The sequence below is a fragment of the Thalia democratica genome, chromosome 1, assembly GCF_965202585.1.
Source record: "Thalia democratica chromosome 1, ktThaDemo2.hap1.1, whole genome shotgun sequence".
Taxonomy (NCBI): Eukaryota; Metazoa; Chordata; class Thaliacea; order Salpida; family Salpidae; genus Thalia; species Thalia democratica.
In genome coordinates, this window is record NC_139165.1 from 68,398,241 (window position 1) to 68,410,343 (window position 12,103).

Consider the following 12,103-nt stretch of genomic DNA (forward strand, 5'->3'; position numbering starts at 1 on the left):
TAGCAAGCTTTTTGTAGGTTAAGCCTTATCAATAAAAACATAGCTTACCACTATCGGTAAATATATGACACCAACTATGAGTACTAGTAGCATGAAACACAACCTATTACAAGTAGCATATATTGGTTGGTTACCAAGCATGCAACGCGTGCACAAACAGCTGAAAAGACTTAAGGTGCTAGTAAACGTACTCGAGCAAATAATCCTTAGTTAACTAAAACATCTGACCAACACAATGTTATACCCCGAATCATAATGCTTTATCAGACGACCTAGTTGGGTTAGCAAAGGATTATAAGGGATGTCTGCTTCTTCAGACTTACTTATGAATACATTTTGTACTTGAAACAAGGCTAGTTTATTAAGCAATAACTTAACAGGGATTTCCTCTAAAAGTTGTTAGTGTGTATGTGGTTCATTAGTTAAATTTTTAATATGTAAAATTTGTAAATACAACGGCTAAACTTTAACAAAACCCTTGTCAACGTTGGCATTTAGTAACAAGCACTATTATTACCACAACCGATTTTTTACAAATGATCGGTGATTAGCTTTGAAACAAAATTAATCTAATTCTTCTAAACCTTCTTTTATTTAAAAAATACTTATTCATTAACAATATCTGATTTTCAAAACAAGTTTGCAGAAAAGTCAAAATTCTAACTTTATCTAAATTTCAAAAATAAGTTACAATAATGTAGAAGAAAACTATAAGTTGTTCAACTGAAGGTAATATTTGAGAAGGAAATAGCGTGTTGGAGTCTATCAACAGTTAAGTGAAAGTTTAACACAGACTTCTAGTATATTTTTTAAACAGAACATTTAAAACTTTACACTTCCATGTAAACGATCTTACTCATGTTAGAATTTCTTAAAGTAGCTCAAAAATTATAAAAGTAAGTTGATATTGTCAACCTCAGCTATAAGCTTACCAAAACTATACAATAATAATAATATTTAATTTTGATGTAGTATTGTACTACTAACCAATTTTCATACTGGAGAGCAGTTAGACTTAACTAAGAAATATTAACCAAGCTAAATTAAAAAAATATATATTATAACAGGTTCTAAAATTTTTTTAATTGCGTTAGAATATTTTTAAAAACAGAGTTGTATATTTGAAAAGAAATATATTTCTATTTGAAAACAATTTTATTAAACAGCTTTAAAAACAATTTTAGATAACTTTCAAGCTTTACTTAAAAAAAATGGTTATTATCTTTATAGCATACATAAATATAAGCACACTAAACACGAAATGCTAGATGTAAAGTTTATTGATCTTAATAATATGTACAACAAAACGTAAAAAAAAGGTGGTGAATGTTCAAACAGGAGTCAGAATATTATTACCAATTTAATCAAAACTAAGAGTATAACTTCATTAAAGTTTTTTTTTTTGTTACTTAACAAAGTAATTCAAAAGTGCATGAAGTTTATTCAAGCACCCGTTTAAGTATAGCACCTTTCAGATATTTAGTAAGGTTGTAAAATGAAGATAGAACTTTAAAAACGTTAATAAGTAGAAGAATAAGGTTTTTTTATATGGGCCTTATAAACAGCATAGCCCGCAGCGTTATTTGGTCCTTTTGTTGTGTATTTTCTAGAGTTTGTTTACTTAAATCAAACTATCTATTTTGTTTTTGAAATACTTGGGTACAATAAAAAGCACTCTTTTTATAAATGATAAAAGGCACTTAAACAGATTCACATGTACTACCAAAAACCGTTTTTGTGTTTGTAACATGATTTTTATGACTTTTCCAAAAGAAAATTGACACTAGCCAAATTTATTTCTAATTTGATGTGAAATATTAATCCATTATCTTCGACGTCATAACTTTTGTTTTTAAATGCTACACGTGGCGACTTATAAAACAGAAAACCAAAATATTTAAAACTGAAAAACAAAATTATAAAGAAATAAAACATGATACAAAACGAAACAACGTGCCTTACTGCACGCGCAGACTCTCTCTTATCGTTGGAGCGCGACACCTCCCTAGTTGATCACTCGGAACCTCTGCTCTTGCCTTTGATTTTCGCCGAACTGGTAAACGTGCACGTAGTGGGGATTTTTGACGCAGGATGCGGTCACCTCGTGGATTTCGTAGTTGATGTTGCGCAGTATCGACTGGACCTTCTTGTCCAGCAAGTCGCTTTTGAGCTTGAGGAAGCATTGGTGTAATTTTTTCTGCGTAACATTTTGCTAGAGTTCGACAGTTGCTTACAATAAACTTAAATCAACGGAATTGCGACTAAACGAGTTTTAATTTTTTGCAACAAGCTTAATTATTAATAACAAGTATAATGTTTAATTGTTTTGTGCCTATTAGATTACTTTACAATAACTTTTAATGTTGAAATAAAAAAATTAAAAAAACTTTTTTAGCTAAAGTATTAGAAGTTTTAGAAATTAAAAAATGAGTAATGAACTTATTTGTAATAGCTTAATATTTGAGTTTTTCTTATAATAACATTTTCTCATTCTTATGGTTATTATTATTTTTTTTTATTATATTAACTTATTCGTATATGATATAACCATAGATAATTAAATTTAAAAATGTAAAATTATTAGTATATTTTAAGACTACTGAAGAAATGTATATTAAGGTTGACTTATCTTATACAGTAGATATAAGTATATTATTTGTTTTTTAGATACCAGGCACTATTAAAATACAGTATATCAACAGTGTAAAAGTTTTTGATTAAAAATTGTTTTACTAACTCAGTAAGCACTAACTTATTTGTTTCTTAGTTTTAAAGTGTCCATAAGTACACGTTTTTGAATAACAAAAAAAAACATTAATATTTTCTTCACTTTTTCATTAATTTGAGATTTTTGTTATAAATACTAGCAAATGAGTTGAGTTAAAATTATGTGTACTAATCATCTGAACACAAACCTCGTCAATAGTAGTTGTCTGAAACATTTTGGCAATAACTTCCCTTCCAAAGTTAAAACACGGAGCTTGGGTCAACGTCTGCACGGCACAGCAAATACTTGTGAATGTCAGCAATGATGGCTCGTAATGCATGAACTCTTCGGTATCTGAAAATAGATTAAATACAACAATTGTTATAACGATTTGATTACGGCTTTTTGGAATTTAAACTAATTTAAAATTCTTTGTTTAAAAGGTTTAAGTAATACTTGGATATGCTGATTTTAAAAGTTAATATTTTTAATTCGATAAACCACTAGACTAAGTTCAAAATACATTCATTGTACAGTCAAAATAAAATGCTACATTAACATTTTTCTCTGATGCCTTTTACATGGTTGCCACTGATCAAGCTGAGAAAAATTTTCTGACTTTTTCCTGACTTTTTACCAAAACTTTCCTGACTTTTCTAAATCAAACTCTTAAATTAAACTGATTCTAAAATACATAATCTAACATTTGAAACTATATAAAGCTTTCAATCTAATTAAAATACAGGTTAAAAACAACAGTTTTTTGCTGAGTTCCATCATCAAACTTCCAGTACATCACTTAAACCATCTGTGTATGATAGATGTTTGTAATAAACCGCTCTATCAGCAAAATACTTGTATTATTACCTTATAAACACAGCTTGTCTGAAAAAAGACACAATTTTTAGCATTTCCTAGCATAAATGTATCTAGATAAACAAACGACATATAAGGAAATTTTACAATTAAAACTTTAAATCAATAAGGAACTTTCACAACTTAAACCTTAAAACAATAACGAACTTTTACAGTTAAAACATTAAAACAATAAAGAACTTAATCAAATACTGTTTTTTTAAATGATGTACTAAAATTTTAATTCTCCGTTTTTTTATTAGCACTTCAACCTCTTCATCTATTAAAGGTTATATAGTAATGGTTTCCTTCATCTGAACTGCATACCGCTTCATTTTATTGGCAGTTATAATCATTTGCCTCATTTTATTTAAATCGCTCTCATCTGCTGCCCCTACACTTGTTAAAGAGAATCTTTTCTCTAAATCAAGCCACAACTTGTGGGCTTCATTTCTTTTCTTTTGGCACTCATTTATTTTTACTTTCATTTATAAAATATTTCCTTTTATCATTTAGTATAAAATTTGTAACAAATAAGTATACTCTTATTTACTTTAAAAACTTAAGTTACTCTACAAAAAATACAAATAATAAGTAAACTTAATCTTGGCATAAACCTCTCTTATAACTTATTTTATAAATTTTAACAACTTTGAAAAAATTATAAAGAGGTAAAGTATACACATTAACTTAATACATAAAATACTAAACTAACTGCTTTGTTATAAAGAACTCAATTATTTACTTAAACAAAAAACACTTTGATTCTAAAATTATGCTAGATAAACTTTTGTGTATATATCACAGTTTCACTATGAAAGTGTCCTTGCTACAGATCATCAATACTAAAAAGCTTACAAAATCTGCTTGTTCAAATAGGGTATTTGTTCAATATGTTAATAGAAAATTTTTGCAGTTTTGTAAAGGATATTTTACTAATTTATACCAGATGAAGAAATAGGAAATAAAATTAAATACTTTTGTAAATTTATAGGAAAATTTTGGAATTTTTTTCTGACTTTAAAAGACTTTTAATTATTTTTTACCATTTGAAGGCTTTGGAAAACAAGGAATTTTGTAAATTTAAACTAACAAAATCTGACTTTTTTTTAATATTATCAAATTTTCTGATTTTTCCTGACTTTTTTTCAAAACCCCCCATTTTTTCCTGACTTTGGTCATTTTTCAAAATTTTTCCTGATTTCCTGACCGAGTGGCAACCCTGCTTTTAGTAAAACTTAATTTTTCGTACGCTAACCTTTTTTAATTTACTGATAGTGTAGATTTATAATGATGAATATTATTTGCAACTTTTCTGATATTCTATTGCTGTTAGTCTTAAAACGTATTTTTAAGGCATAACGACTTGTTTTCAGAAGATTTTTTTTTAACTGAGGTCTAAAATATAAACCTTGATAATAATATCAAAAACATGATGCAATAAACATTTTAAAAATTAACTTATAGCGTAGTATGTACATTTCTCTAGGGAAACCTTAAGAATTTTTACAATTAACTAAAAGCCTAGGGAACGGTCTAAATTAATTTGGAATTTATCAAATACAAAATAACTTTAATTTAAAACTTATCATGACTACTAATAATTTACTATTTTAAGAAGTAATATATCTTAGAATAATGTTTTATTTTAAAAGACTTGCAAATTAATTACTGCTGTATTTTAATTAAATAATATAGTAAAAAAAACATTAGTTTTAAATGCATAACAATTATCTAAAAACTACTAACACAAGTAAGACGCGTTGATGTAAACAAACACCAGTTGCCTGACGTTGTCGACAAAAGTTTTGGGATCGTGCAAGTAGTGATTGGACAGATCGAGCAGTTTGTAGAGGAACGGATCGACGAAATCAACGGGGGTGACCGAGTGCACGTCATAATCCAGCGACACCACAACCGTCCTTTCCGCGGACTGTAAATTATATTTGTATGTTGTGAAAACAAAATATCACGAAACTCGCTGTCATTAGATGCATATATGTATTGAATCATCAGTGAAAACGGTATAATTTAAAGTTTAATAAAATTTTACGATTCATTTTCCTTTTGCTTCATTACAACTCTCAACTTCTTTGTAATTTTTCATTTAAGTTTTATTAAAAAATAAAAAAGTTATTAGTTTATTCATCTTTTAGCATACTACAAAAAAATAAAATTAATACAAGTATTATAAAACCATTTTTCTTTTAGAAAATAAAACAATCATCTTATTTTATGACAACCTTTTTTAACGATATCAGCTCTACTAAACTCTAAACAATATATATAGAATTTTTATTGTATCTAAAGAATTTGTTTTTAGGTTTTAAAAACTATGTATTCACTTAAAATTTTGAGTTATATTTTAAGGTATAAAACAAGTTTAAATTTAAAATAGTTTATTTCAAAGCTTAGTTTATTTAAACTATAAAAGTTTTTATATTATTTAGATTACTTGCCTTTACTTTTTAACAAACGTTTACAGAGCTTTATAATAAAATAAATCGAACAACTGCCTAAAAAAATGCTATAAAATAAAATTTAATATTAAATTCAATTTACACAAACACTACTAATATTATCTTAACAGCAATCTAGAACACCAGTGAATGTTTTATAAAACAAATTGAATTTGTTTCTACGGACAGCTAGCAGTAATTTACTTACGAAATATCATTACCGCAGTACTAAATATAATTGAAAATACCTAAAAATGCTTTTTAGTGAGCTTACTAATTTGCAAATAAATTTATTGACCCAAACTAAATCATATTTTTTGTTTTTAACCAGTTTGCTAATCATTTTAAAGATATAACGTGGCCTTCTTAGTTCAATAACTTTTACTTAAATAAAGATGTTACCACTTTATATTTTGATTGATAACTTTGTTAATTAAGATAAACATGTTTTCAAGACTGATATCTTAATTTTAAAATCATCAAAACAGTCTTTTTTCATTGTAACACAGGGATAAAGATAAACAAAATACATAAAAGCAATATTTTTTAAAACTAGCATTGTTTTTTTTTTTCTTTCAAATTGAGATTTATTTCGGATTTAATCTAAAATATTCAAAATAACTTTTAATATAATTTAAAATATATTTTTTATGGCATGTACAGTATCAAAAAGTGGTAGTAAAAAATTGTTTAGTAAATAGTGCCAGTTTGTAAAATTGCAGTAGTAAAAAACTACAAAAATACCAAACAAAAACAAGTGAGAAAATAACTAATGAGCAAAACACTTTAGTTAACACCACATAATTTCACACACTCATAACAAGAATCCGCTTCTCTTTGAAAAACTATTTTGACGTCAACAGGCAAAAATGCCCGCCCACTCGAGTTTCATTCATATAAATTGCTGCGCGTTCACAAATTCAAAAATGCTACCTACTGTTTCAACAATGATACACAATGAGCCAGTCTCATTTGTTACACAACGCAAGTTTAAACAAGCACTTGCTGCGTTGTTGAGTGCTTTGAACATTTCTACCCTGTGTCACTCGATTTTTGTTCAAAAACATTAACTTTAATTTATACTTTTTCCTTCAAATAAGCTTTTAGCTAACTATTCTGAATGCATTAATTTTAGATAATTGAATAGCTAACTTTTATTTAAGTTATTTGGTTTTTAAATAGAAGTTAGTTTATCAAAATTAACATCAAAATAGACTTGTAAATAAAAAAAAAACAGTATTTAAAGCAAATTTAATTCTTTACAAACATAAAATATATAAAATATTTTTTCTTTACATTCCTATGTAAGCTATGCATTTGTATTAGAATATCTTCAGCAGCTTAAGCATTAAAATACTTTAATACTGTAAATGCTAAACCTTTTCTTAGAAACTTAAATCACCAAAACTTTTTAAATATATTTGTAATCGACTTACAAAAAAGTTAGTTTAAATAACTACATACCGATATGTTTTACCATGATTAATCTTTTTTAACGCTTTACATCATTGTGAAAAAAGCAATTTATATTGCTGACTTTATTTAAACTACAACAATAACAAAATGTTTTCAATAAGTGCTGAAATAAAACTTACAATTACAACTGAATGAAGATAAGAATGGGCAGCATAAGAAACCAATATTTCAGCTTGCATTGGGCAGGTGTCTTTTGCCTGTTACAAAAGTAATCATTTTACGCTGATTCATAACGTTTATCGAAATTGATGTATACCTTTGAAGCAATCAAAATACACACGGCTCCGTACAACTGCAAACATTCGACTTTAACCTTGTAGCGGCACATGAATCTATCCAGCAAACTCATTGCCAATGGAAATACATCAGGTTCACATTTTTCAGCTGTGCATACCTGTTTTAAAAAATTTTTGATGTAAACTTTTGAATTCTTATATAAAAGTTTTTAATTCTAATTATTCGTTAAATAAATGAATAAAATTTTGTAATTTTTATAAGTGCTACTATTTAATAAAAAACATAGTCAAAGTTAGAACAAAAAAGTCAAAACAGTTTTTTTGAATTAGAAATAATAAATTAAGGTTGCCACCATATTAAAACTAAATCAGCTAAACTTTAATGATATCTCCTTTTTTATTAATTTAACATAACTTTATAAAAATAGTTTGGGAACTTAATGCTACTTACAAATGATGCTTTAATTTTATTATTAGCAAATGTTAATAACTACAAAATATATTTTTATTTTTTTATTATCAAAGAGAATCTACGGCTCCATTTTACTGACACAACCTCAGCAGTTGCATTAAAGTTTCAAACACAGATTAAGGTTTTTACAAAAAATATGATAAAGTCTTAAAGTATATAACTTTTTAACAAGCACAACAGGAAGTAAAAGTAAGTTTTCACTTTAAAAAATAAACCTTAATCTAAAGAAAAAAAACTAACATTTTTACAAACTTATAAATATATAATAATATATAACTTAATTAAATGCACTTAGAAAACTTTTAAAAAACTAAATAAGACTATAATGACTTTAAAAAAAGCAGTAGGAAAATAATTATAGTATGGGAGTTTCTTTATATAGTCACCAAGAACTATTTATAACAAAAATAATTTACATTGTATACAATAATTACAAAAAAATGCAACATCTCATTAACTTAGTTTAGTTTTCGTATTTACTCAACTTCATTTTATAAAAACAGTAAGAGCTTTCTTAAACTACTTAATTAGTTGATGATTAGTTTTTACACTAGCATTTTTTAGTTTCATTTTTCAAATGCCTAATGAAGCAACTTTGCAAGAACTTCTTATTGTAAACCAACTATTTTTTCTTGAAAATTTTTATTTTTCACTATGTTTTAGATTTTAGCACCAGAAATCAATTAATTTAAATTATTAAAAGAATGGAAAAAAACTTTTTTTAACTTCTTGATATTTTCTCATATTAAAATAACTGATTTGTTATATTTTACTTTTTAAGCCTCCATATAAAAGCCAATGCTGATTTTTGAAAAAAAAAAGCCTAACTTTTAAATCGTTAATAAAGAAATAAAACTTAAACTACTTTGTATGCTAATAAAAGTACTTTTAGATCTATACTGTGCAAACTTCAAAAACATACAACCATAAAATAAACATTTTTTTAAAATTAAAAGGCCAGTTACTAGTTAATATAATGTGCTAAATATAAAATAGAAGTAACTAACATCTAGCATCCAGTTAGAAAGGATGTCTCTCATATGTGGCTTAACTTCTGGTTGGGTTCCATTATTTAAATAATTTTCTTTAATTACATAGAACTTTTCCAGGTCTATTAAGTTTTTCAAAAGACGCTCATCCTGTAGTGTTGACTCGTCTAATGGTGCTTTCAAATCTCGTTTTGTAACTACTTGCTCATGACACACTAAATCGCTCATTTCAATTTAAAGAATCTATTATGTTGAATGTCCAAAATAAACTGACAAGCTAGTTCAAATTGGCTAAAGTTTTGTTTTATACAAATTAAAATTCAAATTCAATACCACTTTTTTTCTTTAAATTGTAATTGAATTAAAAACTTATTTTATTTAAGAAGTAATTTAAATTATTTAAAAATATTAAATAAAATCATATAACTTATTTAACATTATTAAAATATAATACTTAAAAACATCAAAAGCTTATTTTATTGAAACACAGTACATGTAAAAAGCCTATTAGTTAATTTTATGGTATAATTTTAATTTCTGCTTTTGAATTAGAAAAAATATATAAAACATATATTTGCTTCTTTGAAAAAAAATTACCTTAGTTATTAAGTAAACTATTATTATTTAAGTATTTTGAAACCTATAAATAAATAAAATGGTGTTCATTATTACTGAAAAAATTATACAAAAAATTATCAAGCTGTCTTTTTAAATAATAAGTTTACTATTTTCTTTACTGATATATTTTTTAAAGCATTTAAATTTATAACTATGTCTCATATTGCTTTTCAACTTAACACTAATGGTACGATTTTAATAAAAAATCACAAACTAGCCCGAGTGAGTGTCAACCCTACTTTAAGGTAATGTTAAAAGAATGTTTCAATAATATCAACATCATTCCAAAACAATTATGACAAACACAATGTAATTTAATTATTTATAATATATTTGTTTTAATCTTATGTAATATAACTAATGTATTATACCATATGTAAAAACTTTAAGATGGGATAAATAAATTGTTAAGGTAAATTTTTTAAGTCAAGTTAGTTTTTACTTCTTATAAAACTTCAATCGTTTGTTTAATGTAAAAAACCTGAATTGTCATAAAAAGACTATTAGAGGCAAAAATAAAAAATTAACAATTTAAGAAACTATTCTTTAAAAACTATAATTACATTATAATATACAATTCTAACTGAAAACTATATTAGTAGAACTTGTAAAATGTTATATAGAAAGAAATTCATAAACAGCAAGTACAAAAATAAACATATGATTTTTTTGAAACAATAAAGCATTAGGATTTTTTGTTGTACAAAAGAAACAAAACAGAAGATGAATGTTTATAATTTACAAAATAAGAAAACTTTCTAGATAATATTAATTTCATTTTTTCTATAGAGGGATATTCTTTATGTTTCGATAGATAGATTGATAAAAATTTCTTTAACGGTTTGTAGTTTAAAGTTACGAAGTACCTACTGTTTAATTGGTCATGCTTTGTGACTTTTGAACTTATTTTGCTTTTATCACGTATAAGAAACCCTTCACAAACGTTCCAAAACAGTACACAACACAGTGCACATGTAAATACTTTGTTTTCCTTTGGATGTTTAAAATTTGACATTAGTTGTTGTTTACATTCTGATATTGCCAGTTTTATTTCAGATGTTTCAAATAATTCATACCCACAAAACTCTGTGAAATTACTATTTTTGATAAGTTCATTAATTACTGATTTAAACTTTTCAAGTGACATATGATAAAGCTTTTGCAACATGATTGAAACTTTAGCTTTATCAACCAAAGTCTCTAAGTTGATACTTTTAGTGTAAATCCTTTTATAAAGACCTATTCTTCTTTTTACCAATGTATGCCATAAGCTTTGAAACTTTAACCCATCAGCCTTTTCCCACTGACTACTGGATACATAATTTATGTCACAGCGGTCTGTTTTAATAATTCCACTAAGAACAATAAAATTTCCAAGCTCAACATTTAAATGTTGTTGATGTCTACGAACGAGGTCAGGTTTTAATTCAGCAGTAACCTGGTTAATTGCATCTAAATCCACAGTATTTTGAAGAAAACACTTGATTTCAGCAGTACCATCATCAATACAACACTCAATAGAATCATGTCTGTGTTGAAGTTTAACAACAAACCCAAATATTTTCACTTTTGAGATATATCTTGTCATTAGTTGATATATATTATTATTTACTTTTGAAGCAGATAAAAGATCTTTTATATAAATTAAGACCTGACTATAGCACAAAGGATCCAATGTACTTTTGAGTATACTTTTATCTATTTCATCCATAAACTTTTATAACTTAAAACATTAATGCAGTTAACAACTTAAGGTGTTTTTATTATTCATACTATTAATGACATGTAATAAAATTTAGTTACTTTTTAGTAATATGGAATCTAAAAAGCAAAAATTAAAAACTAGTCCCTTATTATTTAAAAGTTATTGCCATTATGATTATGAAAGCTCATATACATACTATCATTCAAAACCATTATTTTTACTGAATTTAATTTTTATTAAGTCAACATAATTTTTAAAATGTTATTCTGTAAATTTTAATTTTTTTTATTTTTCTTATGATGTCATAATTACTGCATGCTTTGACTTATAACTTAAATAAGGTAACATAATTGGCTTTGATAGTATGAATATACAAACTTTCATAATTTTTTTACTGTACAATAAGCTTTTGGTATTCAACCAGAACTTTTGTCCTCTTAAAAGAGGTGTGTGTCAAGAGTGCTTGTTAATGCTGCTGTTTAAGTATGATTTTGTAAAGATTTTTTGAATATAATTAGTTATTATCAAACAGTTTTGATAGGAATTGTGTATGATATTAATTTCTTTAGAAGAAATAATAATGATA

The 12,103-nt window shown here is 25.8% G+C and overlaps 2 protein-coding genes across 2 annotated transcripts; both read right to left on the reverse strand.

The window, feature by feature from the left end:
- Positions 1-1,262: 1,262 nt before the first annotated feature.
- LOC145829643 (G1/S-specific cyclin-D2-like) lies at positions 1,263-9,481 on the reverse strand. Its single transcript, XM_082937498.1, has 6 exons — positions 9,213-9,481; positions 7,754-7,891; positions 7,617-7,694; positions 5,312-5,495; positions 2,916-3,061; positions 1,263-2,197 (listed from the first exon to the last, which is right to left on the reverse strand). The coding sequence occupies exons 1-6, from the start codon at positions 9,420-9,422 to the stop codon at positions 2,006-2,008; spliced, it is 948 nt and encodes a 315-aa protein (XP_082793624.1). The 5' UTR covers positions 9,423-9,481; the 3' UTR covers positions 1,263-2,005.
- An 800-nt stretch (positions 9,482-10,281) lies between these two features.
- LOC145843791 (uncharacterized) lies at positions 10,282-11,660 on the reverse strand. The gene has a single exon (XM_082951023.1). The coding sequence runs from the start codon at positions 11,521-11,523 to the stop codon at positions 10,498-10,500; it is 1,026 nt and encodes a 341-aa protein (XP_082807149.1). The 5' UTR covers positions 11,524-11,660; the 3' UTR covers positions 10,282-10,497.
- Positions 11,661-12,103: the final 443 nt, after the last annotated feature.

What these genes read in the sequence shown, in the direction of transcription:
- LOC145843791 (XM_082951023.1), bottom strand. Translation starts at nt 11,523, where the DNA reads ATGGATGAAATAGATAAAAGTATACTCAAAAGTACATTGGATCCTTTG.
- LOC145829643 (XM_082937498.1), bottom strand. Translation starts at nt 9,422, where the DNA reads ATGAGCGATTTAGTGTGTCATGAGCAAGTAGTTACAAAACGAGATTTG. An exon ending in TTTCTAACTGGATGCTAGAT is followed by an intron (nt 7,892 to 9,212) that starts GTTAGTTACTTC and finishes TTTTTAAAACAG; the next exon opens with GTATGCACAGCTGAAAAATG. An exon ending in ATCTTCATTCAGTTGTAATT is followed by an intron (nt 5,496 to 7,616) that starts GTAAGTTTTATT and finishes TATAATTTACAG; the next exon opens with TCCGCGGAAAGGACGGTTGT.